Here is a 24,994-nt window from a genome sequence, read left to right on the forward strand (position 1 = left end):
GACCAAATTATTAGATCTGGGGCTTCCACCGTGCTTATGTAGGTGGATATTAGACTTTTTATTAGATCGTTCTCAATGGGTTAGGATGGGTTCTCATGTCTCAGCGGATCTCAGTATAAATACGGGGACGCCACAGGGGTGCGTGTTGAGCCCACTTTTGTACATGCTTTACACATATGACTGTGTTCCCAACTACCTCAGCAATAAGATCATTAAGTTTGCAGACGACACAACTGTGATTGGCCTGATTACTGCTGGAGAAGGGGAGTCGGCCTACAGGAAGGAAGTGGAACGGCTGACAGAGTGGTGTGAGGAGAATAACTTATTCCTCAATTTTAAAAAAAACAAAGGAGATCATTGTGGATTTTAGGAAATGCAATTCGGACATTCAGCCACTCATTATTGAAGGGATTTGTGTGGAACGGGTTTGGGTGTTTAGATTTCTGGGAATGGAGTTGAGAGATGATCTGACATGGGGAGCAAACACCAAAGATTTGGTGAAGAGAGCACAGTGGAGATTATACTTCTTGAGGATTCTCAGGAAGAATAGTCTTTCAAATAATCTACTGCTGATGTTCTACCGCTGTACCATAGAGAGTGTGTTAACCTATGGAATCTGTATGTGGTTTGGGAGTTGCACAGTCAGGGAAAGAGCATTGCTGTCCAAGGTTGTTAAGACTGCGGAGAGAATTATTGGGTGTACTCTTCCCACTTTAGACCAAATTTATGCCACCAGGAGTTTTAACAAAGCAGTAGAGATAGTGCAGGATCCCACGCACCCTGGAAATGATCTCTGTCCGCTTCTGCCTTCGAGAAGGAGGTACAGGGTCATAAAAGCCAGGACCAGCCGCTTGAGAAATAGTTTCTGTCCAAAAGCGGTGTTAGCTCTGAATGCAGCAAAATACAGTTTCTGATGGGATTTTTGTTTTCAGTTTTTTAGAGTTAGAGCAATGGGTATATCGGGGGGGGGGTATATTGGGATATATTTAGTTATTTCTTGTTAGGTCCTGTAGAGGTTGTTGTAGATTCTTTCAATCTCGTTGTTCTGTACGGGACAATGACAATAAAGACTTATCGTATCGTATCGACACATGGTTAAAAACTTGAAGCGGGGGGCGGGGGGCGGAGATAATGAGATATTCCCTCTCCCCGCCAAAACACTTCTTGTTTGCTCTGGCAGCATCTGCCTTCTCCTGAGAATTCTCAGGGTAAAGCAGACACTCCCAAATTGTTGGTGAAGAAAAAAGAGGAGCTTAACGCTTCTGCCAAAGGCTGATATTATTATTTATTTGATTGATTGATTGATTGATTGATTGATTGATTGATTGATTGATTTCTATACTGCCCCTCCAAAAATGGCCCAGGGCAGTCCATACAGAGAAATAACAAACAAATAATCTGGATCCCTGTCCCCAAAGGGCTCACAATCTAAAAAGAAACTTAAGATAGACACCAGCAACAGCCACTGGAGGTACTGTGCTGGGGGTGAGTAGGGCCAGTTACTCTCCCCCTGCTAAATAAAGAGAATCACCATGTTAAAAGGTTCCTCTTTGCCTAGTTAGCAAGGGTTGATAGAAATCTTGACTGTGTGTTGTGGTGCTCCTGAAAGAATCCTAAGTGCAGGCATAGCAAGGAGGTAGGTGAGTATCAGAAGTGTTTTCAGACAGCATGTGGGCATTTTGGACTTATAGGGGACAAACTGCGCCAGGTGGGGGGGGCAGTTCTATAAATGTGGTGTCTCATTAAGGGGCCCCAGACTCCCCCTCATGGAAACAGGTGTGATCATGCTTACAGTGTTCATCTCGTCAAACGCTGCAATAAGCGTGAAGGGTGGGATTAGGAGGGAGACTGACAGGCCGAGGGCAGGACTTCTGACCCACTTGCCCCAGTGTAAGCATGTACTAATTATTTAGTTGAAATAAAAATATTTCACTACCTTAAAAAACCGTACTTGAAATTGCTGCTGTTGGTAAAAATCTCCTTTTTTAGGTGAAGACACTTCACCCAATGACACTTTGCTCTAAGTGCTGTATTGTGTTCTCCCTCCCTCCCTCCCTCCCTCCCTCCACCTATCTATCTATCTATCTATCTATCTATCTATCTATCTATCTATCATATTTATAGACTGCCTGATATAGAAATCTCCAGGCAGTGTATAAATTAAAACATAATATAAAACAGTTAAAATTCATAAAACAGATAAAATCTCAATAAATAAAAACACATTAAAATTTAGATTTCAATTAAAAGCCTGGGAAAACAGGTCGTCCTGGAAGGAGGCTTCAGGGACCTCCTAAAAGCAAACAGAGAAGGAGATACTCTTACCTCAGCAGGGAGTGCCTCAACTTTACAAGTTCACCTTTTTGGTGGCCAAAAAATGAAATTTAGTTTCTATTCTCTTATGCAGCTGAAGGGACTGCTTGAGTTCTGGCTTAGATATAATACCCTAATACAACACGTCTTGCCATTGAAAGGTGGGATGTGGTAAACATGGTGCACTATGCATGCTTTTGAAACCTTCCTTAAAATAAAATAAAAAGGCTGAAAAGGTTTCAAATGCAATATTAGATCATGAGCTGTGTAGTCTATGATTAGACTAATGCTTTTTAATTGTTTAATGGGTTCTCTTCTGCCTGCTACCAAACATTCTCACTACAGAAGTTCATAAGGACACAATCACAAAGAAACCCACAGAATCAGATTTCACAGATTGTTGGGGAATCGAATTTAATGGCAGTAGGCTAGGTCTAGAATGGAGCCAGTTGTTTTCAGATGCAGAATAGGCCAGGCCTGTTGGCCCTTGCCGGCACCATACCTAAACTTAGCATATAACCCAGAACACTCTCTTGTGGGTGTTCACTGAAGAGAAAGTGCAGTGTTGGTGGGCAAGCTATCATTCAGAGAGATTTACCATTGCTGATCTTCTCACTGAAGACCACCAGACTAGCACATATTAAGAGCATGGCACATACCATGGTCTTATATTCAGGGTTACTCTTAGACAATCTGGCACACCTGTTGTGGCAGCCCTTCTTTGAATAGCAGTTTTTGTTTATGATTGTGATTTCTATTAAATCATATCTATAGCTAATGTGGCAAAAGATAACACTCAGTGCTGCTGGGTGAGAAAACATCTCATCGCATGTTCTGCACCAGCTATTTTCTAAGGCAGATGTTCATGCTAGAAATTGTGGATTAGATTTTTAAAGCATGGCTTAGATTTGTATCCTGTAAGTGCTCTTCGAATTAATTTCTTCTTGAATGTGTCCACATGCCAGTGACTTTGACATAAGTATTTCAATTTTATGCTCCACTACAGAGAGCATACAGGCTAGAACAGTAAATCAGCCTTAAAAATGGCAGTCGTAGTCACTGTGCTAGATAGAGGATATTCTGTAAGTGTTTAAAAACTTGGGGAATGCACAAATTTTTGCATTTCAAATGCAAATCAAACTGAGAAAATTCAAACAGATTAATCGAAAGCAGACAGCTTGGCCAGCTGCCTTGACTAATCAACCTCGAATCACTCAAATAGGTTCAAGTGATTCAAGCACCATTTTGAGGCCCATTTTTCCAGGGAGATCCAGTCTACCAATTGGGATTGGCGGGTAGACCAGCTCTCCACTCCGGACTTAGTGCATTAGCCCACCTCAGAAGACTGGTCTACCCGGGCAGACCAGTCCTCTGAGGCAGGCAGACACGCTAAGTCCAGAGCAGAGGGCTGGTCTACCCGCCAACCCCAATTGGTAGACCAGCTCTCTCTGGGAAAATTGTGCTCCAATCACCGAAATTGATTTGGGTTGAATTGGGGGTGATTCTCCTTGACCCCAAATAGCCCCCCTATTCTGAGAGCAATTTTATTCAAGGTTGAACCCCCCGAGTCACCCCCCAATTTAACTCAAATCAATTCAAGGTCTAATCGAATTGCACATCCCCATTTAAAAACTGATGTAGATGCTTGTTTTTAAAACGATGCCATGAACAACACCTATATTAACCCATGTTTTTAACTTGCAACCTTAGGATACTTTATCCTTAACTCACTGAAGCCACTGAAGGAGTAGTAAATGCCTGCTATTCAGATTGTGCATTGTGTGGATACCAAGGGAGAACTTCATTAAGAGGTCAAATGGAAATGGATCCCTTAAGTTGTGAAAACCACAGAAGCACATAATAATTTCAAGACTAATACTGCATTGCTGCATGCACATGTGTCTAGTAATCAAGCCCACTGAATTAACTATAGCTTCTTGTGAGTAAACATGCATAGGATCAGGCTGTGTTTCTGTACACATATCTGGCAATAAGTAGAAGTCAGTGGGATGTCTTTCATGGTAAACATGCATTGGATCAGGCTGTGTAAAGCACTGTGAGACAGGTGGAGAATAATGTTATCAGGGGCACTAGGGAACACCATTTAAGGAAGGCAAGATCAGCATTGCCCTCGTCCGCAGATGTTCCAGGCCAGGTATTTATTTTTATTTATTAGAGACATTTAATATATCACCCACTCCGAAGAATCCACACAACATGCAAAGCACAACAACATGCAAACAGGCAACATTAAAAATTACATTACAATAATAATTAAAAATTATTTAAAAACTAAAGTATGATCTGGTCACCCATATTACTGATTATTACAAGGTATAAAGAAGTTAAGCAGTCACCACAAATACTCTTAAATTGCACTGCTTTTTACAATATATGGAATTTATCAAAGAGAAGGAATTAAAACATTTTCTATGCATCTTACTTTCCCTGCTCCCTTGAAAACTGAAATGGTGCCTCTGAGAGTGGCACTGTTTAGATCCCGTCTGGGACTCATTTGAGCTGTGAGAACATCAGTTTTAACTGTTTTGCTAGCTTCCATTGTTGTTCCTTTCCCTGTTCTAAAAGGTAACTACCATTTTAGCAGTGATTGGCATCATGGGTCTTTAAAAGCACAGCAGAAAGGTGCACTAAACATTCCTCCAGGTTTGCTCCTCTGTCACAGCTAGGAGCTAAAACATCTTCCTTTAATACAACTTAGCTTTTAATTCACAAGAGCCACCTAATGGCCCAGCAGGGAAGCAACCCACCTAGAGAGCAGGAAGCTGTTGGTTCGAATCCCTGCTGGTGTGTTTCCCAGAATATGGGAAACTCCTATATCGGGTAGCAGTGATATAGGAAAGTGCTGAAAGGCATCATTTCATACTGCGTGGGAGGAGGCAATGGTAAGAGCAAGCGTGGTGTAGTGGTTAGAGTGCTGGACTAGGACCGGGGAGACCCGCGTTCAAATCCCCATTCAGCCATGATACTAGCTGGGCGGCTCTGGGCTAGTCACTTCTCTCTCAGCCTAACCTACTTCACAGGATTGTTGTGAGAAGAAACTCAAGTATGTAGTACACCGCTCTGGGCTCCTTGGAGGAAGAGCGGGATATAAATGTAATAAATAAATAAATAAATAAACTCCTCCTGTATTCTACCAAGAAAACCACATGCCAGGTCGCCAGGAATCGACACTGACTCAACAACACAACCTTTACCTTTTAATTCACAGCTGCTTTCTAATTCATCAAACCCATTGACAAGTGTCTGGTTTCTAGGCAAAGGGACTAGATATGTCCTGGTAGAGACTTAACAAAAAAACTGCTCAAAATCATCTTTAAAAGGCTCTTTTGTCAGGTTGAGAAATGGGCAGATATAACCAGCCTTCAAAAATAAAAATACAGAATTTAAAACCATGACTTCATTGCATCCAAATCAATTAGGAAGAGCAAGTGGAGAAAATTAAGAAATAATTTGTACTATTTAATCAAACAAATGGTATTTTAATTAAGAAACAAATCAGTGTTTAATAGATTTGCTATATATCAGTCATAGCACACGTATCAGTCTGTATCTTAAAAGATAATGATGGATGCTCCATTTCCTCTAATTAGATGAATTAGATAAGCATTATAAATTGCTTCTCAATTTATAATGCTTATATATTGCGTTAAGTTAAGCACTTCTCAAACTAAAAGGATAAGTCATCATTCCCTGCTTTTAGTTGTGCTGTCCTATTGAAGTCAAAGGAACTAAACCAGTACAAGAGTGGATTGTTGCTTTTTTTGCATAGAATAATATAGATCTGAAAAAGCTGTTTTTAAAATGTATCATTCAAGTCCTTTAAGAACAATGAAAGTAATATTTATATTTTCATACAGTATCTGCTATTCAGTAGCACCATTTCATATTACTGTTTTGTGTTGCTTTCTGCTGTCATTTATTATTTATTTATTTAGTGCATTTTTTTTACCACCATAACCCAAGGTCTCAGGGTGGTTCACAACAAATAAAAACAAAACATTAAAATCAATTAAATATTAAAAACAGCTTAAAACCAATCAATAAATAATCCAAAATTTAAGAAGTTACAAAGTTAAAAAGCTAAAAGGCCTGGGTAAAATAAGTCTTTAGACACATTTTAAAAGCTGCTAGTGATGGGGAGACTTTTATTCCCACGGGAAGCGCATTCCAAAGTCTCGGGGCGACAACAGAGAAGACCTGTCCCTGGGTGGACACCAGACGACATGAAGGTAGCCACAGATGAGCCTCCCCTGATGTACACAGTGGACGATGGGGATCATGCAGAAGAAGATGCTCTCTTAAGTACTGTGGGCCTAAGCTGTTTAGGGCTTTATAGGTTATAACCAACACTACCCCATCTAGAACAGGTAGATCAATATCACTTCCTGAGTGACGACCCCGCACAATAAGTACCTCCGTCTTGTCTGGATTCAGTCTCAGTTTGTTATCCCTCATCCAGCCCATTACTGCTTCCAAGCAGGCATTCAGGGAGGATATGCCTTCTCCTGATGATGTTGACATGGAGAAATAGATTTAGGTGTCGTCAGCATACTGATGACACCCAGCACCAAATCTCCGGATGATCTCTCCCAACGGTTTCATGTAGATATTAAAAAGCATTGGAGACAGTATGGAGCCCTGAGGGACCCCATATTAAAGCTCAGATTTTGAAGAGCAACAGTCTCCAAGCGACACCATCTGAGATCTGCCAGAAAGGTAGGAGCAGAACCACTGCAAAGCAGTGCCTCCCACCCCCAACTCCCTCAAACATTCCAGAAGGCTACTGTGGTTGATAGTATCAAAAGCCGCCGAGAGATCCAAAAGGACCAACAGAGTCACACTTCCTCTGTCAAGTCCCAATTGGAGATCATCCATCAGGCCGATCAAGGCAGTCTCCACCCCATAGCCCGTCTGAAAACCAGTTTGAAATGGGTCTAGATAGTCAGTTTCCTCCAAGACTGCCTGGAGCTGGGAGGCCACCACCCTCTCAATCACCTTGCCCAACCATGGGAGGTTGGAGACAGGCCTGTAGCTACTAAACTCCGAGGCGTCCAAGGAAGGCTTCTTAAGAATAGGTCTAATAATTGCCTGGTATTTATAATTGCCACCAGGCTCTCCACAACAACCCTCTTGCCAGATAGAATAAGCCACGTTGGGCAAGGATCAAGCAGACAGGTGGTAGGACGCACCGTTCTGAGCAGCTTGTCCACATCCTCAGGAGTCACAAACTGAAATTGATCCAGCCTAACCACACAAGAGGAGTTGCTGGATACCTCTGCATCTGACACTGCGATAACTGTGGAGTCTAAATGTAGATCTAGATTGACCCGAATACGAGAGACTTTGTCCACAAAAAACTCATTAAAAGCATCACAGCAGGCAACTGATGGTTCCAAGTTCGAATTCAGGGGAGCAGGGGGCCCTGCTAGCCCCCTCACAACCCTGAATAGCTCCACTGGATGAGAGCCTGTGGAAGCAATAGGGGCAGAAAAGAAACACTTCTTTGCTGAACGTATAGCCAGAGCATAGATCTTTAAATGTGCTCTGTGTCACAATCTGTCGGATTCGATTCGAGTCGAGTCTTCCTCCACTTGCGCTCCAGTCGTCTACCTTGCTGCATCAGCTCCCACAGATCTTCTGTATACCAAGAAGCCATTTTTGAAGCGGGTCGGAGAGGACACTTAGGAGCAATCATGTCTGTTGCCCTGGTGAGCTGATTATTCCAATTCTCCACCAGGGCATCAACCGGATCACCGGCAGGGCCAACATTAAATCCTTCCAAGGCTTCTTGGAATCCTATTGGATCCAATAACCTTTTTGGACGGACCATTCTTATAGCTCCCTCACCCCTGCAGAGGTGGGACGCAACTGTGAGTCCGACCTTAGCCAGATGGTGGTCCGTCCATGACAATGGGGAAATCACAGAAGTCCCCACCCACGGAACACCACCCTGATCAGAATGAAAGATCAGATCAAGAGTATGACCAGCAATATGTGTCAGTCCAGAGACCACTTGGGATAGGCCCATAGTTGTCATGGCTGCTATGAACTCCTGAGCTGCACCAGACAACCCAGTCCCAAAGTGGATATTGAAGTCCCCCAGCACCATAAGCCTGGGGGGCTCCAACGCCAAACCCGAGACCAAGTCTGCGAGCTCAGTTAGGGACTCTGTTGGGCAGTGGAGTGATCGGTACACCAACAGAAGTACCAATCTATCCCTGGTTCCCAAACGTTCATACACACATTCAATATGATCAGACACTCTGATAGGGATCCTGGTAAGGGAAATATTATCCTTAAAGACCACAGCTACCCCACCTCCTTGCCCACACTCCCTTACCTGCTCCTCTACAGAGTACCCTGGAGGGAGAAGCCGGGCCCAAACTGGGCCCCCAGCCCCCCCCCCAACCAAGTCTCTGTGATACACACCAGGTCACCCCTTCATCCCTGATCAAATCATGGATTATTTCAGATTTGTTTTGGACTGGACTGGTGTTACAAAGGAGCAAGGCAAGGTTCTGTGGGTTGTTGGCACTGCTCCCCAAGGTCAAAGAGCTGGCAGGGCAGCTGGAAGGGGAAAAGGCTATTAAGTTTCTGATTTCCCTTCCCCTACAACGGCCTGCTGACGGCCTTCTGTTGGTATGTTAGAGTTAGACCAAGGTGTACAGGACAGATAAGTAATACCTTAAAGCTTTCCATATCAGGAAAAATTAGGGCTGGTTATGAAACTTCTCTAAGCAGCTCCTCCTCCTTTATAATGGATTCTTGCACAAGCTAATTCACCCCCAACACACCCACAACATAGTATGCACCATGTGTTGTATGCCCACATGTTTTGTCCTACCTTCCCTCTCAAACAGGAGGTGAATTTTGCACAAATACGGTAGAGGCAGGAAGATGCCTTTCCGTCATCATGTTGACAATGGAATGGAATGCTAATCCTCCACAGAGCTTCCAGTACTTTCAACTAAGATTACACAAAATAGGAGATGAATTTGAATAGGAGATCTATGGCTTTGTCCCTTTCTGAGGCACTGATATATTAAGAGAGTTCACAGAGAGGGACATTAGATCAAATTTATCAAATGCTGATTAACCTGGAAGGGGTGGGGTTAGAGAAATATGGGATAAATTTTTAGGTCCATCAGTTGGGGGTATGATCTGGCAGACTATTTGTAAAAGAGATATGGCGCTCTCTCTCTCTCTAATGAGGAAACCACTATATGACACTATATAATCTTATACCTCTGGTACCTCACACTTTATAGGCCAAAGAAAATGTGTTGAGTAATACCACAGGATAGGGCAGATTTTGTGTCTATCTGGTGGTAGTGCTGAGAGATCAAGATTTACTGGTATCATATATACTATTAATCTTAGGATAAGTAAGGGGCGTAGCATCTATTGGACAAGGGGGAACAATTGCCCCCAGGCCTGGAAGGTCAGGGGTCCCCAGAAGGCTATCCCTGGCTCGGGGTGTGCCCTGCCGCTACCACCCTTTCCGCCGGGCACTGCTGTCCTGCAGCTGTGGTGCACGCGTGCTATGGGAAGAAGCGACACTTTAAGTACCTCAGCGGTGGCACCTGGTGGGCACTGTTCTCTCTAAGCGCACAACCGCCTATCCCCCCATGCAGCTATTTCAAGTAGCCATGCAGTCTTGGCCTTGGTCAGCAACTGCCTGCCACCGCCTTCCTCACTGCCAGCTTTGTTTTCCCTGGCCCCGTCTGTCCTCCACCGCAGCTGTCCGCTTCCTCGCGGCCAGCTGTTGCTCCCCCCACCCCCGCCTGTTCGCTGCTGCCATGTGGGCTCTTGCTGCAGCAATATCAGGGAAATTGGTTCCCTCCTGCAAGCGAGAGAGCTATTTCCCCCAATATTGCTGCGGTAAGAGCCCATGCAGTAAACAGGCGGGGGTGGGGGCTGAGTGATTTGGCTTGAGAGTTGAACATCAGCATTTTCAGGTAGCAAATCATGTCTAGCGAGGCACTTTCCCTCCCTGCCCGCTCCACACAAACTGTTGGAAGTGAAGGACTCTGCGCTGGCTCATGCCTCAGTGACAGAAGGGGACAGATTAGTGAGTCAGAGGGCTAGAGGGGTCAAGACATTGGTCATCCCTCCTCTCTACTGCTCTGACAGTATCCCTTTGATATGTAGATTGCTACTCTCAGGGACTTCCTGCCTGCCTTGCCACTTCCTCTTCCCTTTCTTCTCCTTTGCAACACCCACGCTCCTCTCTCCCTGCACCATGTGTGCAGAGATGCAGAAACCATCCCTGTGCATCCAGCTAGCTAGCTAGATTAGAGATCCTATCTCTCCACTTTACTATCTAGAATGGGGTTCACCAATAAAGACTCCTTATATTGATTTGAAGCTATGAACTGGCTCCAAGTTTCTTTTACTCTCAACATACACACATGCCTAGGCAGACTCCACTGTGTTTTGCCTCTGTGCACTCTGCTGTAATAGAAGGGTATCTCTTACCAGAGAGAATTCCCAACACAAACAATCACCGCCATCACCACACACAAAAATGTGCCATTCTTAGAGAGGTCGGGGAGAAAAGTGGTGATAGTGCAAGCCGGAAGAAAGAAAGAATAAAAGGGGGGGAGGAATGGAGGAGGAGAGGGGCTGTGTCAGGATTTTGCATGAATGTGAATGAATTATGTTGTGTCAATAGGTTTAAGGTGGAGAGTGAACAAGAGCAAGGCTGGGGAGGGGGAAGGAAGCCTTGGCAGTTTAAAGTCCTATTTCTGAAGGTAAGTTGTGACATTGGGTGGTCGCAATGACAAAAAACATGCAGCTCATTTGCCCTGGGACGGGGATTCATGTCTTTCAGGGTGGAGTTATGAGTTCCAAGCAAGCATCTGGGAGTTAAACTGGTATTTGCTGCTGTGAGATCAAGTCGCTGATAAATGAAAGAAACCAGACTCTCCTTCTGCTCCTCTTCCTCTAACCCTCCCCTCGCTCTCTTCCTCTGTGTTTTATTTGCAAATGTGTGAAACTTACATGGCTGGATCCAGCATACCGGCTTTTTATTTAATAATAATAATAATTTTGCTAGGGAGGGAGAAAGAGAGAAGACTCATTAATCCTGAGATGTGGGAAGCAGTAGGTTTGTGTTAGGAATATCAACAATCTGCTGCCACTGAATGAGGAAGGTAAAATGAAACGATGCAAAAAGAAGTTGAACTGAGACATGTACGATAGAGAACGGGGGCACAGAGAGAGAGAAAGAGGCATAGGGGCTATTCTGACGATTGGGGGAAATCGGGTTAGGAAAGCCTAGCCCGATTTTTCCTGATCGTCAGAACCACCAGGTAACCCACTCAAGAACCCCTGACCCAAAACCAGGTTTGCGGAGCGAGCACTCCACAAACCTGGTTTTCTGGATTGTGAGTAGTCACGGCGTGGCTTTGTGGCATGCCTACTCACAAGTAGACCCCCAGAGGGGAGGCGAAAAGCTGCCTCCCGGCTCCGGGGGTTTCCCCAGTATGCCCTGCACACTCACGCAGGGCATACTGGGGCTTCCGGAGGGTGTGCAGCCCCCAAGCTCCCCAGCCCCCACCGGCTCCATCATGGAAATGGCAATCGTGTGGGTGGCCAATCCGGCCCCCCAGGACTCCCTCCCCACTCACCCGAAGAAACCGGGTCTCATGGATCGTGAGACCCGGCTCATGGACTACCTATCCCCCCCCTTTCCTTTTCTGTCGGGGGTGAGGAGAAACAGCAGGGAGGTTAAACAAATGTCCAGTTTGCAGCCACTCTTGTTGTAATTGGTGTCTGGTTTCTTTATATATATTTTTTTTCCCTCTGAAAAGTGTGAGGGGCAGATTAGCAACTTCTCACCAGTGGATCCTGCTGGAAAGTTTGTCAGAGGGAGGCGAATGTGGGGAAGAAGCATAGTGGGATGGTCACTTGGCCCAGGGCTTTGAAACCATGCAGGGGTGCGTGGTTGCGCACGTGATGGAAAAACGGAGGCCTCCTGGCTGGAAGCTTGCTATGCCACTGAGATCAGTTATCCCATTGTATTTCCTGGTTATACTATTGGGTTATTTAGCAGGGAACATCTTGCGAAAACTACAAGAGCTAATATGAAAATTGTTAATAGCTGCCCAAATATTACTGGTAAAACACTGGCATGTTTCTAAAGCCCCAAAACTGAATGAATGTCTGTCTAGAATTTGGAATGTACTAAAATCTCCAAATTAACAGAGCATGTCCAAGTGAAGGATGATGAGTACAAACAGAAATGTTTGCCAGCAAGTGGTCTTCCTTTGGAAATTTTTAAGAGAATAGATTCAACTTAGACATCTAAGTTTATCAAAGTGTTTCATTATTGTACAGAGACCCACTTAGCCACAGACCTTGAAGATTTGGTCCGTGACCTCCTGTCTCCAAGGTTGCCTCCAAAAATTCAGGGGAGGCCTCCCCAGAGCCCCACCATTGCCCCATGCCCGCCCCACCACGCCGCTGCCCCACCATGCAAGTTAAATCTTTTTAAAACGTGTTTTCAACCACTGCTGCACGGCAGGGATGGTAGTGGAGACGGGGGCGATCCAGCAGGTTGCAGGCACTCAAGGGCAGATCGAGGCAAGGGAAGCGGCAGCAAGAGCTCCTTCCCTGAGCTTTCCTGCCACCCAAATGACGTCAACCCATTTTTGGCCCATTTAGGGGCTCTCTGTGCACACACATGCATGTGCAGAGGCCAAAAATGGGTCAACCTGTCATTTGGGCAGCAGGTGGGCTCAAGGAAGGAGCTCTTGCTGTTGCCTCTGCCTCCCCCACCTTGGTCTCCCCTCAAGTACTCACACACCCCACCAGCTGCCCCCATCCCCACTACGTCCATCTCTGCTGCTGTGTTGCGGTTGAAATTTTTTTAAAAAGAAGATTTAACTTATCCCTGATCCCCCCAAAAAAAAATCAGGGGGGCTCAAAAGCTCTTCAGGTCTTGGCTCCAAAATTACTTAGGTGCACCCCTGATTGTACATCTATATATTTAATTCTCTAAGTCATACCCATGGCTAATCCCATGCGTGGCAGCTCCTGTGAGGGTTCGGAGAGCTGCCAGATATCCATGCATATGGGTGAGAGGGAAGAAAATGGTGGCTGCAGGAGCAGCCAACAAAAAAACCGCAGCTGGCCAGCCAGTCAGAAAGCAGTGGAAGGGGGAAGAAGCAGCAGGCCATTCGGCCAGAAAGTGGGGGGGCGGGCGGTTGGCCGGGCAGAGGGGAGAAGAAGCAGGCTGGCCAGCCTGCCAGCCTAAAAGCAGCAGGGGGTGGAGAAGCAGGCAGGGGAGAAGAAATGGGCCGGCTAGCCTGCCAACCTAAAAGCAGCGGGGGGCAAAAAAGCAGGCAGCAGAGAAGAAATGGGCCAGATAACACACCAGAAAGCCATGGGGGGGGGAGAAAATGGTGGCAGCGGTTGGGTGAGCCAGAGGCGCAGATGCTCTGCGCCCAAGTGCCCAGACCAGCTAATATCTATTAATCTGCTTTAGAATGAACTGAGATTTTCTGTTATATATATTTATATTTGTATAATTTTATTTTCGTATGATGGAGTAATAAACATTTAAAAAGAAGTAGAAGAAAATTACACTGAATTTAAATATGGCCAAAGTCACACATCTTTTGGTAGGCATGGTGAGACCTGAGAGTGTCAGGCTTCACCATCGGTGCAGCTAGGTAATTTTGGAGCCCGGACGTTAAGGCCTTGTGCACCCTCACCCCTCAAGATAACCATAATCCCTCAACATACACACTACACACTTGATCTTAGCCAAAAGGCCAAGAAGCAATACACACACACACACACACACACACACAGAGTATTTTTAACACGTGGGTTCTTGAGGGCCCATATAGCAACTGAACAGACAAGAATGTTAGGAAACAAGTATATTTATGCAGATTTTTTATTACCAGAAACATTTCAACATGTACTTTTTGATGATGTTGAAAATAAGTATATAAATATATTAAAAATAGATTAAAGCCAACAATCTAGCACTCACATCCACAATCTGTCACCACATGGCAACTCAGAATCAGAAAGAAAACAGCAGCAACACGGGGGTGAGTGTAAATGCTAAGCCAACTCTTACCTCCAGAGTAGCTTCCAAGGGCAGGAAGTGATTGTAATGGATTATAGCCTTTGTCTCAGAGCAAGGTCACATGAGAAAAAGGTGAAATGCTGAATCATCCCTGCTGAGCTTTCTGGCAAAAGTAAAGTAAAGTGTGCCGTTGAGTTGGTGTTGACTCCTGGCGCCCACAGAGCCCTGTGGTTTTCTTTGGTAGAATGCAGGTGGGGTTTACCATTGCCTCCTCCTGCACAGTATGAGATGATGCCTTTTAAAATCTTCCTATATCACTACTGCCCAATAGAGGTGTTTCCCATATTCTGGGAAACATACCAGTGGGGATTCGAACCAGCAATATCTGGCTTGCTATCTAAGTCATTTCCCCACTGCCCCATTAGGTGGAGACTACTCCTAAAACTCTTCTGTATTTCTGGTAGGTTCAAAAATGTCTGCAACCACTGCCCCTCTTTTCAACGGAGCTTGACCCTCCCAGGGCATGGGGTGGAATCCCAGGGAAACTTTCTTTTTCTTACTATTTGATAAGTACACAAAAATCCTCCACATGCCAGCCTACACATGATGAGAAAACTGGTAGTTTGCTGAACATCTGAGGACATGCTTGCACTTTCTCCTGAGTTAAAAACCCCACTCGGAGAGGCTTTTAAAAGAAAAGAACAAAAAGTAAAACAGTTTTATTCAAATGCTAGACTGCTTCTGTTTGAGGCTCTCTCAGCTTTTAGTTACAGGTAAAAATACTCAGTAGGTTACAAGAATACTTCAAAAAGCACCCCAAATGATGTCGGGGTGGCATGCTTTAAAAATCGTGGTTACCTAGTTGCAAGGAACAGGTATGCAGGAAAATACAAAAGCACCTTTAAAAGCTTACAGAGTCTTTTTCAGGACCCTGGCTGGATGAAGGCTAGTGAGTTTAGTTTAGTCTGAGTTTAGTTACCTTACAGGTAAGCGATAAAAGGCCAGTATCGGGAATACTCAAAACACACAGACAAAAAGAATATAACTTCTAATGCAAAGTCTGACTAAACAAACTTTCCCTAGACAAAACTTCCCAAAGCCAAAGTCCTGGCTACCTTTGTCTTGAATTCACCAAACCCTGGATTGAGAATTCAAGCCCCTGCAGTCTTATCTTCCAAGATCAGCAGCCATCCTTCTGCAGAAATACTCCATGGCCACATGTCCTGCTCTCACACCCAGCCTGCTGCTTCTCTAACAAAAAACTCCTTTCTTCCTCCTAATGGCTTAGGTCCTACCCACCTGGTGTGCTGATTGGCTGAACCCTAGAGTTCACTAGCCTGTCAGTCAGGACAGGGTTCACTTCTGGTTCACTTTTCTGGTTCACTTTTCTGGTTGCTGCTCCTTTTCTGGAGCGCCGAACCAGTTCTGTGGACCAGTGTCTGGGCAGGTTCAAACACGGTGGGGCGGGATTTTCCATAAGAGGCAGGCAAGGCACTGCCTACCTGCCAGCCCCTGCCCCACTGCTCTTCCCCTACCGTTGCTCTCTCCAAAAGCAGGTGCATGGGACTGAAGCGTCCCTCTCTGCACCCTGTTCTGCGTCACCATGCAAACGTCGCTGTGGCGATGCAGAACGGGCACAGAGAGGGACACTGCAGTCCTACGCGCCTGCTTTTGGAGAGAGCACTAAGCCCTCTCTGCCCAGCCATCACTCACATGAGTCATGCCAGCATGTTCAGCTGCCCAGCATGGCGCAGTCGGGCACCACACTCTGCATGACCATCAGCAGAGAATTTGGCCCCAAGGCTTGTGCAGGAACCGGACATCCTTCCAGAAGTCCAGAGATTATGGCACCACTGGGCTTCAGCACCAGACAAATGGAAAGGCCCATTCAGGATAGCATCTGAACCAACACCTAGATAGAGAGTGGTGTGTGTGATGAACAACATTTATTAAGTTGAAGTGTCCATGGAAAATTCAGTATAGTGCTGTATATACAGGAGCTGAAAAAACATGAGTCACAAAGGCAAGTGCTGGGCAAGACTGAGAATGAATTTGTTCATTTAAAAAAATGCTGAAAGCCAAAGGTTTTTTCTTAGGGTATTTGATGCAGTATATGGTCTTGTAGCTCCCTAAAGAAAGTCAGTGTAATATTCTGTTTTAAACTGGTTTAAAGGAAACGTTCAGTCACAAAACGTGTATGAAAAGTATTACAGACTGGTAAAAACAGGTATCAAATTATTTTGTGACTTGAATGTGATAAAGGTGACATTGTGAGAGAGAAAAGTGCTAACAATTGTGTTTCAAAATAGATAATTTTATACAGTGTTGAGACTTGTACTAGGATTAACAAAATAACATATATTTAATTTATAATTAAGTTTTTGAACCTATATAAACAATGTTAATGCAAAGACAGTAATCGTGCAAAAGTATACAGACTGCTCCTTGCATGGAAGGATGAAATCTCCACCCCTCCTAAACCTCTCTTGAGCTTTCTGTGCTAATAAAAGGCACTGAAAATTTGCTAAAAAGAGCAAATTTATCTAGCAATTTCTTTTAGCAATTTTAAAGCAAAAATAAGAGGCAAATAAAAGTATTGCATATGTGAGAGAATAAGAAAAAAATGAAAGGAAAAGAAACCCAGTTAAGAGATTGATGAAGAAGAGATGTAGGGGTAGAGGTGTACCTAGGTAATTTTGGAGCTTGTACCTAAAGGCCTTCTGAGCCCCCCCCCCCGAGTATTTTAAACACATTTTTAATGGAACCACACTACCTGGGACAGACTTAAAAGGATTTGGAAGCACCAGGGGGTGTGGAGGCCCTAGACTTCTACCTGGGGTAAGAGCTCCTCTGTTAGAAATAATGGAGCTAAAGCCACAAATGTGGAAACACTTATTGCTGTTAGAGGTCAAAAATAACATGTTCAGTTTCTGTTCTACAAATATTAGAAAGGTTAGAAACATCCAAAAGATTCATCACTATCAGCTGTCTTTGATGCACTGCAAGGTTATCAACAATATTTCTCACTGACTCAAGGCGCTCAGCTTAATCTATTAATAGACCCTTATTAGTTGATACAATATGCAAGCCAGGGAGATACAAGCATAAATTAACAGAGAGAGGTGATAATCTAGCAGTAAACTTTAAGAAATCTCATTTTGGTTGGTGACTTTTCTTGATTTCTCGCTACTTATTGCAGGCTCTTTATGGAAGTGTCAATTGCTTTTTCAATGACTTGCCTTATTTTCAGTGAGGTCTCCTTAAAAATGATCATTTCCTGTTTTATTGCTTGAATATGTATGTGCTGGGACCAAGCCAATAAGTATTTTAAAGAGGTCTTTGAGGAGCACTGGATAGTCAATCAAGGGTTCCAGGAGCGATGGAAATTGAATTATGGAAAAAATAAAGTTTATGCTTTCCTTAAAACCTGCCTTGAATGTTTAAGCAAACTAGTGTATTGATTTGTTTAACCTAAATGTGTGTTAGTAATATGCTCAGTGGATTCATGTATTATAAACCAATATTTAGTTTATAACATTTTCTATCTTTCTTAGAACTAGAAAAATGTTATATTTTCTAATAGAGCAGGGATTCTCAACCTTGGGTCCCTATAGGGATGTGCACGATATTTATCGGCGCCGGCGGGGGTAGGGCTTTAAGGGCGGGGGAGAGTGTACTCACCCCCCCCCCGCCGCGTTTCCCCCGCCGGCGCTCTCCGAATTTGAAGCCCCTCGGGGCGGCAGCGTTCCTCCTTGCCGCCCCGTTTGCCCCCTCGGCCGGAAGTGGCCGGAAGTTCCAAGCGCGCGTGCGCGCGTCGTGCGCGCGCACGCGCGCTCGGAACTTCCAGCCACTTCCGGCCGAGGGGGCAAACGGGGCGGCAAGGAGGAACGCTGCCGCCCCGAGGGGCTTCAAATTCGGAGAGCGCCGGCGGGGGAAACGCGGCGGGGGGGGGGTGAGTACACTCTCCCCCGCCCTTAAAGCCCTACCCCCGCCGGCGCCGAATCACCGAATCTGTCCCGACACCCGAAACGTTTCGGCGGCCTTTTCAATGGCTGCCGAAACGTTTCGGGCACAAGCCTAGGTCCCTAGACGTTGTTGGACTTCAACTCCCATAATCCCCAGCCCCAGTAGCCTTTGGTTGGGGTCTGAATTATGGGAGTTGAAGTCCAATAACATCTGGGGACCTAAGGTTGAGAATCCCTGCCTTAGAGTACCTCCAACATGTGCCCTTCCCCTCTCATTCTTTTGCTTACCATCTGGTCTGATGGAGAGTTCTGTAGAGCTCAAAAGCTCGCTGTTTGATACTTTGTTACTTTTTAGCTGGCCTTAATGAAAGCATTACTTCCTTTGGATTAGAGGTTTGGATTAGAAATTTTCCAGAAACAGAAACTGAAGCATGAGTGTTCGTTGGGCAGGCTGTGACTTATACACATAAGCTTATTTTAAAACCTTACTGAGTCATATTATTGAGTCCAATAAATACATGAACTGCAGAAGACACTTCCATTACAGTAATAACTCCAGCTTTCTTATTCTAGAAAATTAAAACAAATTTTGATTTTAAAATGCAGTTCTTGTTGCTTACACTGGTGAGCAGTATAAGCAATTAAAGTTAAGGGCTAGTTCACTGAATACATATTTAATCCACTCCAGTCCCACCTGTGTTCAGGCACATGACTGATTGTATGGACATATGTGATGTGTGATTTAGGCAATCACAGGCAGAGGCTTGCAGCAAGTTCACATGTTTTCCTTCTAGCCAATGGGGGGAGAGCACTAAAGAGCTACATCTGCATTTGTAAAGAGAGTATCCTTATCATGCTATTGATTCTACATCAGTGCCTCTCCCTATTTGCTCCGCCATTTTCAGAAAAAGTAGCTTAAAACCAGCATTTAAAAAACTCGGAAATACCTTGAGATAAGCTAGAATTCACAAGACAAGCCCAGTGTGTGTGGAGTGGGTCCAAGGATCTCGAAGGGACTTTGAGGTATGTTTGGGTGGTGTGTGAACGCGCACACTCTCTTCTGAAGGAGATTCGGGGTAGAAGCCCTGCCTGTAAAGCCTTCTGGAGACAGTCAGGGCTTCTCACTTGGCCAGGGTGCTGCAGTGGCTCAAGCACTGGGCTTTGAACTGGAAAACCCAAATGCAAATTGTTGTGTTCTGTTCAGTAACATTTATGTTTTGTTGTTTAGAAGTTTGTCCCATTAGGGATCCTGTACAAAATGTGGGGGGTGGAGTCAGAAAAGAAAAGGGGGGGGAGAAAATGGAGTTGTTTCTGAATAAACTCTTAGTTAAATCTGTATAAGATTACTTTGTGTTTGTGTGGGAAGCAGCTATAAAATATAAATTGTTCAGCCATGACACTCTTGAGCAAGTCACTAACTCACAGCTTAACCAGCCTCACTAGATCATTGTGAAAAGTTAAGTTTCTACTCTTCATTCTTTGGAGCAAGGGTGGAATGCAGGTTGTTTTGGGTTTTTAGTATTTAATGTTGGGTAGTGTGGGTTGGGCTGGGCAGGGAAACAGTTGGAAATATGTTTCCCAACCCAGTGAATACCAGCCAGTATGCCTGGGGCTAACCCTGCATCAAGGAGAGGCAGGAGACAGAGAGGCAGCTGGAACGGGGTGAGAGGAGCCTCAAAAGCCTCACATGAGGCTTGTTTTCTGTCCTGTCCCTACCAGCCACCAGTGAAACTATGTAATGCATTCTGTGAATCAATCCTTCACCATGCTCTTATTTGGACAATAGACTAGTTGTTGCTTTTTGTCCATACTGTATAACTCAGGCCTTCAGAACATAAGGCCTGAGGGCCAGATTTGGCCCATAGGGACTTTTTTGCTGGCCCACAGGTAGAATATCCTGCAGCAACTGCAGAAGCCATGAAGAGCTCTTGGACTGTCCTGCTGATGAGAAGCAGCAGCTCATTGTCTGCTTGAGACGAGATGCTCACTATCCCTGGGCCTGAGCCTACTGACACCATCCCCTTTGTTCTATCCTTTGTTAATGTTTTAAATGATTAATTTTAATGTAATAATTAATGTGCTGAAAATTAACCTCAGCCCCTGCACACCAAGTCATGGGTTGTTCAAGCACACCGAGGTGTTTGTGTTGTGCATCCTTGGTATCAGTGGAGTGCACTATAAAAGCTGAAAGTGCCCGTGAATCCAGATCATTGGGTTACTGCCATAATTAAGTCCAGTGACTCCAGGGAAAACTGAGAATTCATTCTACTTGAACATTCGTTTTATGGACATATGAATAACAGTTTTGTAGAGTCAGGTCCTTAACACAATCCATGTGCTTTTTAAGAGATAACCCATGGTATTAATAAGCCTTTGAGATTAAAACGCTTTCCCTGAAGTTATTGTGGTTCCTCATAAGAAACTGTACATAAATTAGTATATGTTTGGGAATAGCAGCTGATCTCAGATGTGGTTTCATGTTTGATCAAAATAATTAGCTCTGACTTGTGGCTATGCTCTTTTTTTCTCTTTTTATGTCTTTTTTTAACCACTGTTGCTGACATAGCATTTAAAATAAAAGCTTTCTTAGGAACCTTGTTTCTTTTATATGTGGAATGTTATGCAACCATATTACGTTGTTTTTCTCCCTCACTGCATTCTGCTTCCCAAACTGGTATATTTGCACATAATTTGTCATCCCCACTTTTTTAAAATTTTCAAAAGCAGCACTCCTGTGGTGTATATTCTTGGGAAATATTTTGTGGCCTCTCTGCATACTCAGCACTACCTCATAATACTAGTGAAATGCACAGCATTATGATAGATAGAGGATTATGTGGTGGCTACCGCCTATCAAGGAAGGGAGGTGGGTCTAGTCCACACTGTAGTTTTGCCCCCGTTCAGTGCCGTACTGGTCCCAGAAGTTTGAACGAAGCCATTAATTTATAAGCGAGAAAGTAAAAGCAAATATCAAGCACCATTGGGGTGCAAGCCCAGTTAGATTTCCACATACGCCCCCCTCAAGTTTAAATGAACTGACCACATGTGCTGATCAGTTAGTGTGCTGCCTTAGCACGCCTACTTGGGCTGTGGGTTACTGATGCGCTAGCTAGAACTGCACATAAGTAGGTTGACACACATGGTGAGTGTACTTTAAATGTGGCAGGTCGTGCATGGAAAACTTATTACAAGCAAGCACTGGATTTGTGATCAGCATCATTTCTAACTCTGGTGTGATGATAAAATCTGAGAGAGTCCTGGGAACTGACGTGTAATAGGATATGTATATTTATTGAACCTTTTTAAAAATAATAATGAGAATTGTTTGGCTTGTGTGTGTGGCATTTTAAAAATTTACCTTAATGATTCTGTTTTTTCCCCGTGCAGACGATGGAAATGCTTAAAACAAGCAAAGGTAGAGGGAAACTGACTAATGTAAGTGGAAGCATGGCACCCTCTGGGACATGCTATATAGTGTGTTGTGCGCTTCTGCCAAAGTGTGCTGCATGGCTTTCTGCTATCATCCTGTATTTTACAGTATCGGGTAGCATGTTCAGCTTCTTCTTTAGCAATGCTGATGTTGATATTGCTAATCTTGCATTTAAAAAACAAAATGTCCCATCTCCTTTTTAAAGGACATTAGCAGATGATGCATAGGCATGGTTCTTACAGTGATTGCCTTGTTGTACTACTTATGTATGTATTATTTCTCTTATTTAGCAAGTTGAAGCTGTCCATGCAAGGCTACCATGACATAATTTGCTATAATGAGAGCTGATATTCCATTTAGTAAGGGCAATAGGTTTCCATCAACATGCAGGGATCTCTCTACATGTTCCCATGCTGAATAGACTTTCCTGGAAGCATAAATCTGACTGAGAACAAGATGGATAAGATGAATGATCTTGTGCTACTAACACTAAACTCTAGAGATCCAGTCTTGTTCAGTATCTCGTTAAGCAATATAGAGGTTTATATTTCTAACTGTCCATTTAAAAAACCAGAACCCTCTTTTTAAATTGAACTTAGCAAGTGATGTATTATCTCATTATCCTTGATCCTGCACCCCTTTGCTCACTTCTCCAGTACTCTTTCCGCACGCACTGTAGTTAGAATTTTCTGACCCTGGCTGGCCAGGGGGAAAGGAACCTAGGATAGTGATTGTTGAGGGGGAAGGAACAATACATATCCTTGCACAGCTGTGTGGCCCGTTCTGCTAAATTACTTCTCTACTCCCATCACTCTCTGAGGCTCTTCTCACGATCAGTGAGAAGAGCCTGGATGGGGTTTGCGGGGAGAGCGGGCTAAGCCCGCTCTCCCCGCAGACAAGCAGTCAGTCTGCTCTGGGCAGCCGAAGCAGCCGCCCACACGACTGTCAGCTCTGTTATAGAGCTGGCAGGGACTAGGGGGATCGGGAGCGCGCAGGGCATGCTGGAGAGACCCCTGAGCCAGGAGGCTGCTTTTCAGCCTCCCGGGGGGGGGGGGTTTTCTACTCATGAGTTGCCACGCTGCGGCAACTCACAATCGGCAAACCCAGGTTAGCAGAGTGCTTGCTCCGCTAACCTGGGCTTAAGGCAGGGGCAATTAAGCGGGTTACCTGCTTTGAATAAGCTGGGCTCGGCTGCGAGCCCGGTGAGTCTCACGATCGGTGGAAAGTGGCCTGAGCACCCTTAGCCTGCTTTCCACTGATCGTGAGAATAGCTTCTCTATCTAGCCCAAGAGAATACTGGAAGTCAACAAACTTACACTGACACATATATCAGTGATCTGGCTTGCACCCTAGCACTTATCCATCGTTCCTGAATCCTTTCATTGCTAATCCATATGTCCTCTGAGTAACGCACATGGCAGAAATTTTCAAATTGTGTTCCAAACATATCAGGGTTTCCTCAGTGACAAGATCAGTGATGGTAGCCAAGCCTCCCTGAAAGAATGTTGGCCTGCTATCATTAATATTTTGCAATGTGTTGAGTGCTCTATGAAGTGCATTCTAGGTTTACTCAAATTGTTGGTAATGCTCAACAGGCCTGGCCAGCATATGAACTGTGTGTGATGTAAATAGAACAATTCCCAGAATCCTTTGCAGTGTGCTGGAATTCTGCAGCTGATGTGCAGGGGTTCCCCAGCAACCATGTGGGTGCTGATCTTGTTAAAGAACTGCAGCATTCCACTGATGGTCTGAAAACCACCGATGTGTAAAAATAATGGTTATTGGGCTTTTGCATTAGTTCTATGCTAAGAAAATCAGTGAGGCCCCAACTTCTGTTGTTGCATGTGTACATACCAATATAAGTGCACGCTAGTACTTGATTGCTCCTCTCACCCCCTGCCACAGCCCCCCTCACCTCATAGATCTCTCCACCCTCACCTGAGATGCACTCCTGCTCCTCCTCCACCATCCCATTGCTTCCATCCCCCTCACCCCTCCTGGTCGTGACTGCAGCGTTGCTGGCGCCTATTGGCCAAGCTGCAGCTCATCCCCAGAGACCACCCCACCCTCACCTGAGCCCCACTCCTGCATCTCCCCACAGGAGCAGCAGCAGTAGTTGACCAGGCCCTTCCTTGCTGCTGCCACCATCATGGCCGCTCATTCACCTCAGGCCGCTGACAGGCCAGGGCTCATCCCTTGCCTGCTTGCCTCCCTCCGCCAATGGTCCAAACAGCTGAAGTGGTTGACTCGGTGGCCTCAAACCGCAGCAGTAGTTGACTGGGCCCTTCCTTGCTGCTGCCGCCATGGCTGCTTATTCCCCTCAGACCGCTGACAGGCTAAGGCCCATCCCTCATCCTTCCTTCTTTCTCTTTTCTCCTCCCTTTCTCTCTCTTTCTCTCTCTACCACTCTCTTCCCCCACCTCTCCCTGAGTTAACAGATCTTGTTCATCTTGTTTCCTTATCTGATTCACACAACAGCAGCTTCCTTCTCCTGAAGGGGCTCTTTACTCTCTCACAACCCCTCTCTTTGCAGACTTCCTCTCCTCTACAATCAAGAATATCTTCCAACCAGTAACAGTTGCATTCCAACTGACCTTAACCACCACAAGCTCCTCCTCCTTATCTGCATATGGAATCCCCACTGCCTAATCACCATGGTGCTTCTGCTCTCACAGGCTCCTCCTCCCTATCTGCATATGGAATCCCCACTGCCCAATCAGATGCTTTTGCTCATGAACTCTCACAAGAGCTGCTACACACGGGAATAGCTACGGGTATGCCTTAGAGAATTAAATATATAGATGACCCAAATACCTCAAGATCATGACAGAAGCAAGGAAGCAATTTTGTTATACAGCATCTCCAGGACTCCAATATAATTTCTTGCACTATCGTTCCAATTTCCAACCTGGTTTTCTTTTGAGCGAAGCTTCCCATTCCCATTAAACCTAATCACAATTCTATGAAATCTACAAATGGGGAATGGAATGTAACTGCCAACCTCATTTTCATTGTATCCTAAGCTATAATTTGAGACCACATTGTTTAAGGTGACAGGTCAGTGTGCTGTACTGCTTTGCTCCATCCTCCTTTTGTCTATGGATGATTAACAAAAAGAAGCAAAATGCAGCTTCAGCTTTTTGCAGCAGCTTCCAGAAAAGTGCACAGTTACGTCATGGAGCAATTGACATGGAATTCACATGAAACAACCATGGATTG

At 44.8% G+C, this 24,994-nt stretch overlaps 1 protein-coding gene across 1 annotated transcript in view; it reads left to right on the top strand.

Moving 5' to 3' along the window:
- Positions 1–24,994, top strand: part of LHFPL3 (LHFPL tetraspan subfamily member 3) — a 442,507-nt gene that overhangs the window by 355,490 nt on the left and 62,023 nt on the right. Inside the window, exon 3 of the mRNA XM_053254159.1 lies at positions 21,733–21,780. Within this exon, the coding sequence (XP_053110134.1) occupies positions 21,733–21,749 (17 nt within the window). The 3' untranslated portion in view covers positions 21,750–21,780. The remainder of the gene's footprint in view (positions 1–21,732; positions 21,781–24,994) is intronic.

This window comes from Hemicordylus capensis, chromosome 5 (genome assembly GCF_027244095.1).
Source record: "Hemicordylus capensis ecotype Gifberg chromosome 5, rHemCap1.1.pri, whole genome shotgun sequence".
Lineage (NCBI taxonomy): Eukaryota > Metazoa > Chordata > Lepidosauria > Squamata > Cordylidae > Hemicordylus > Hemicordylus capensis.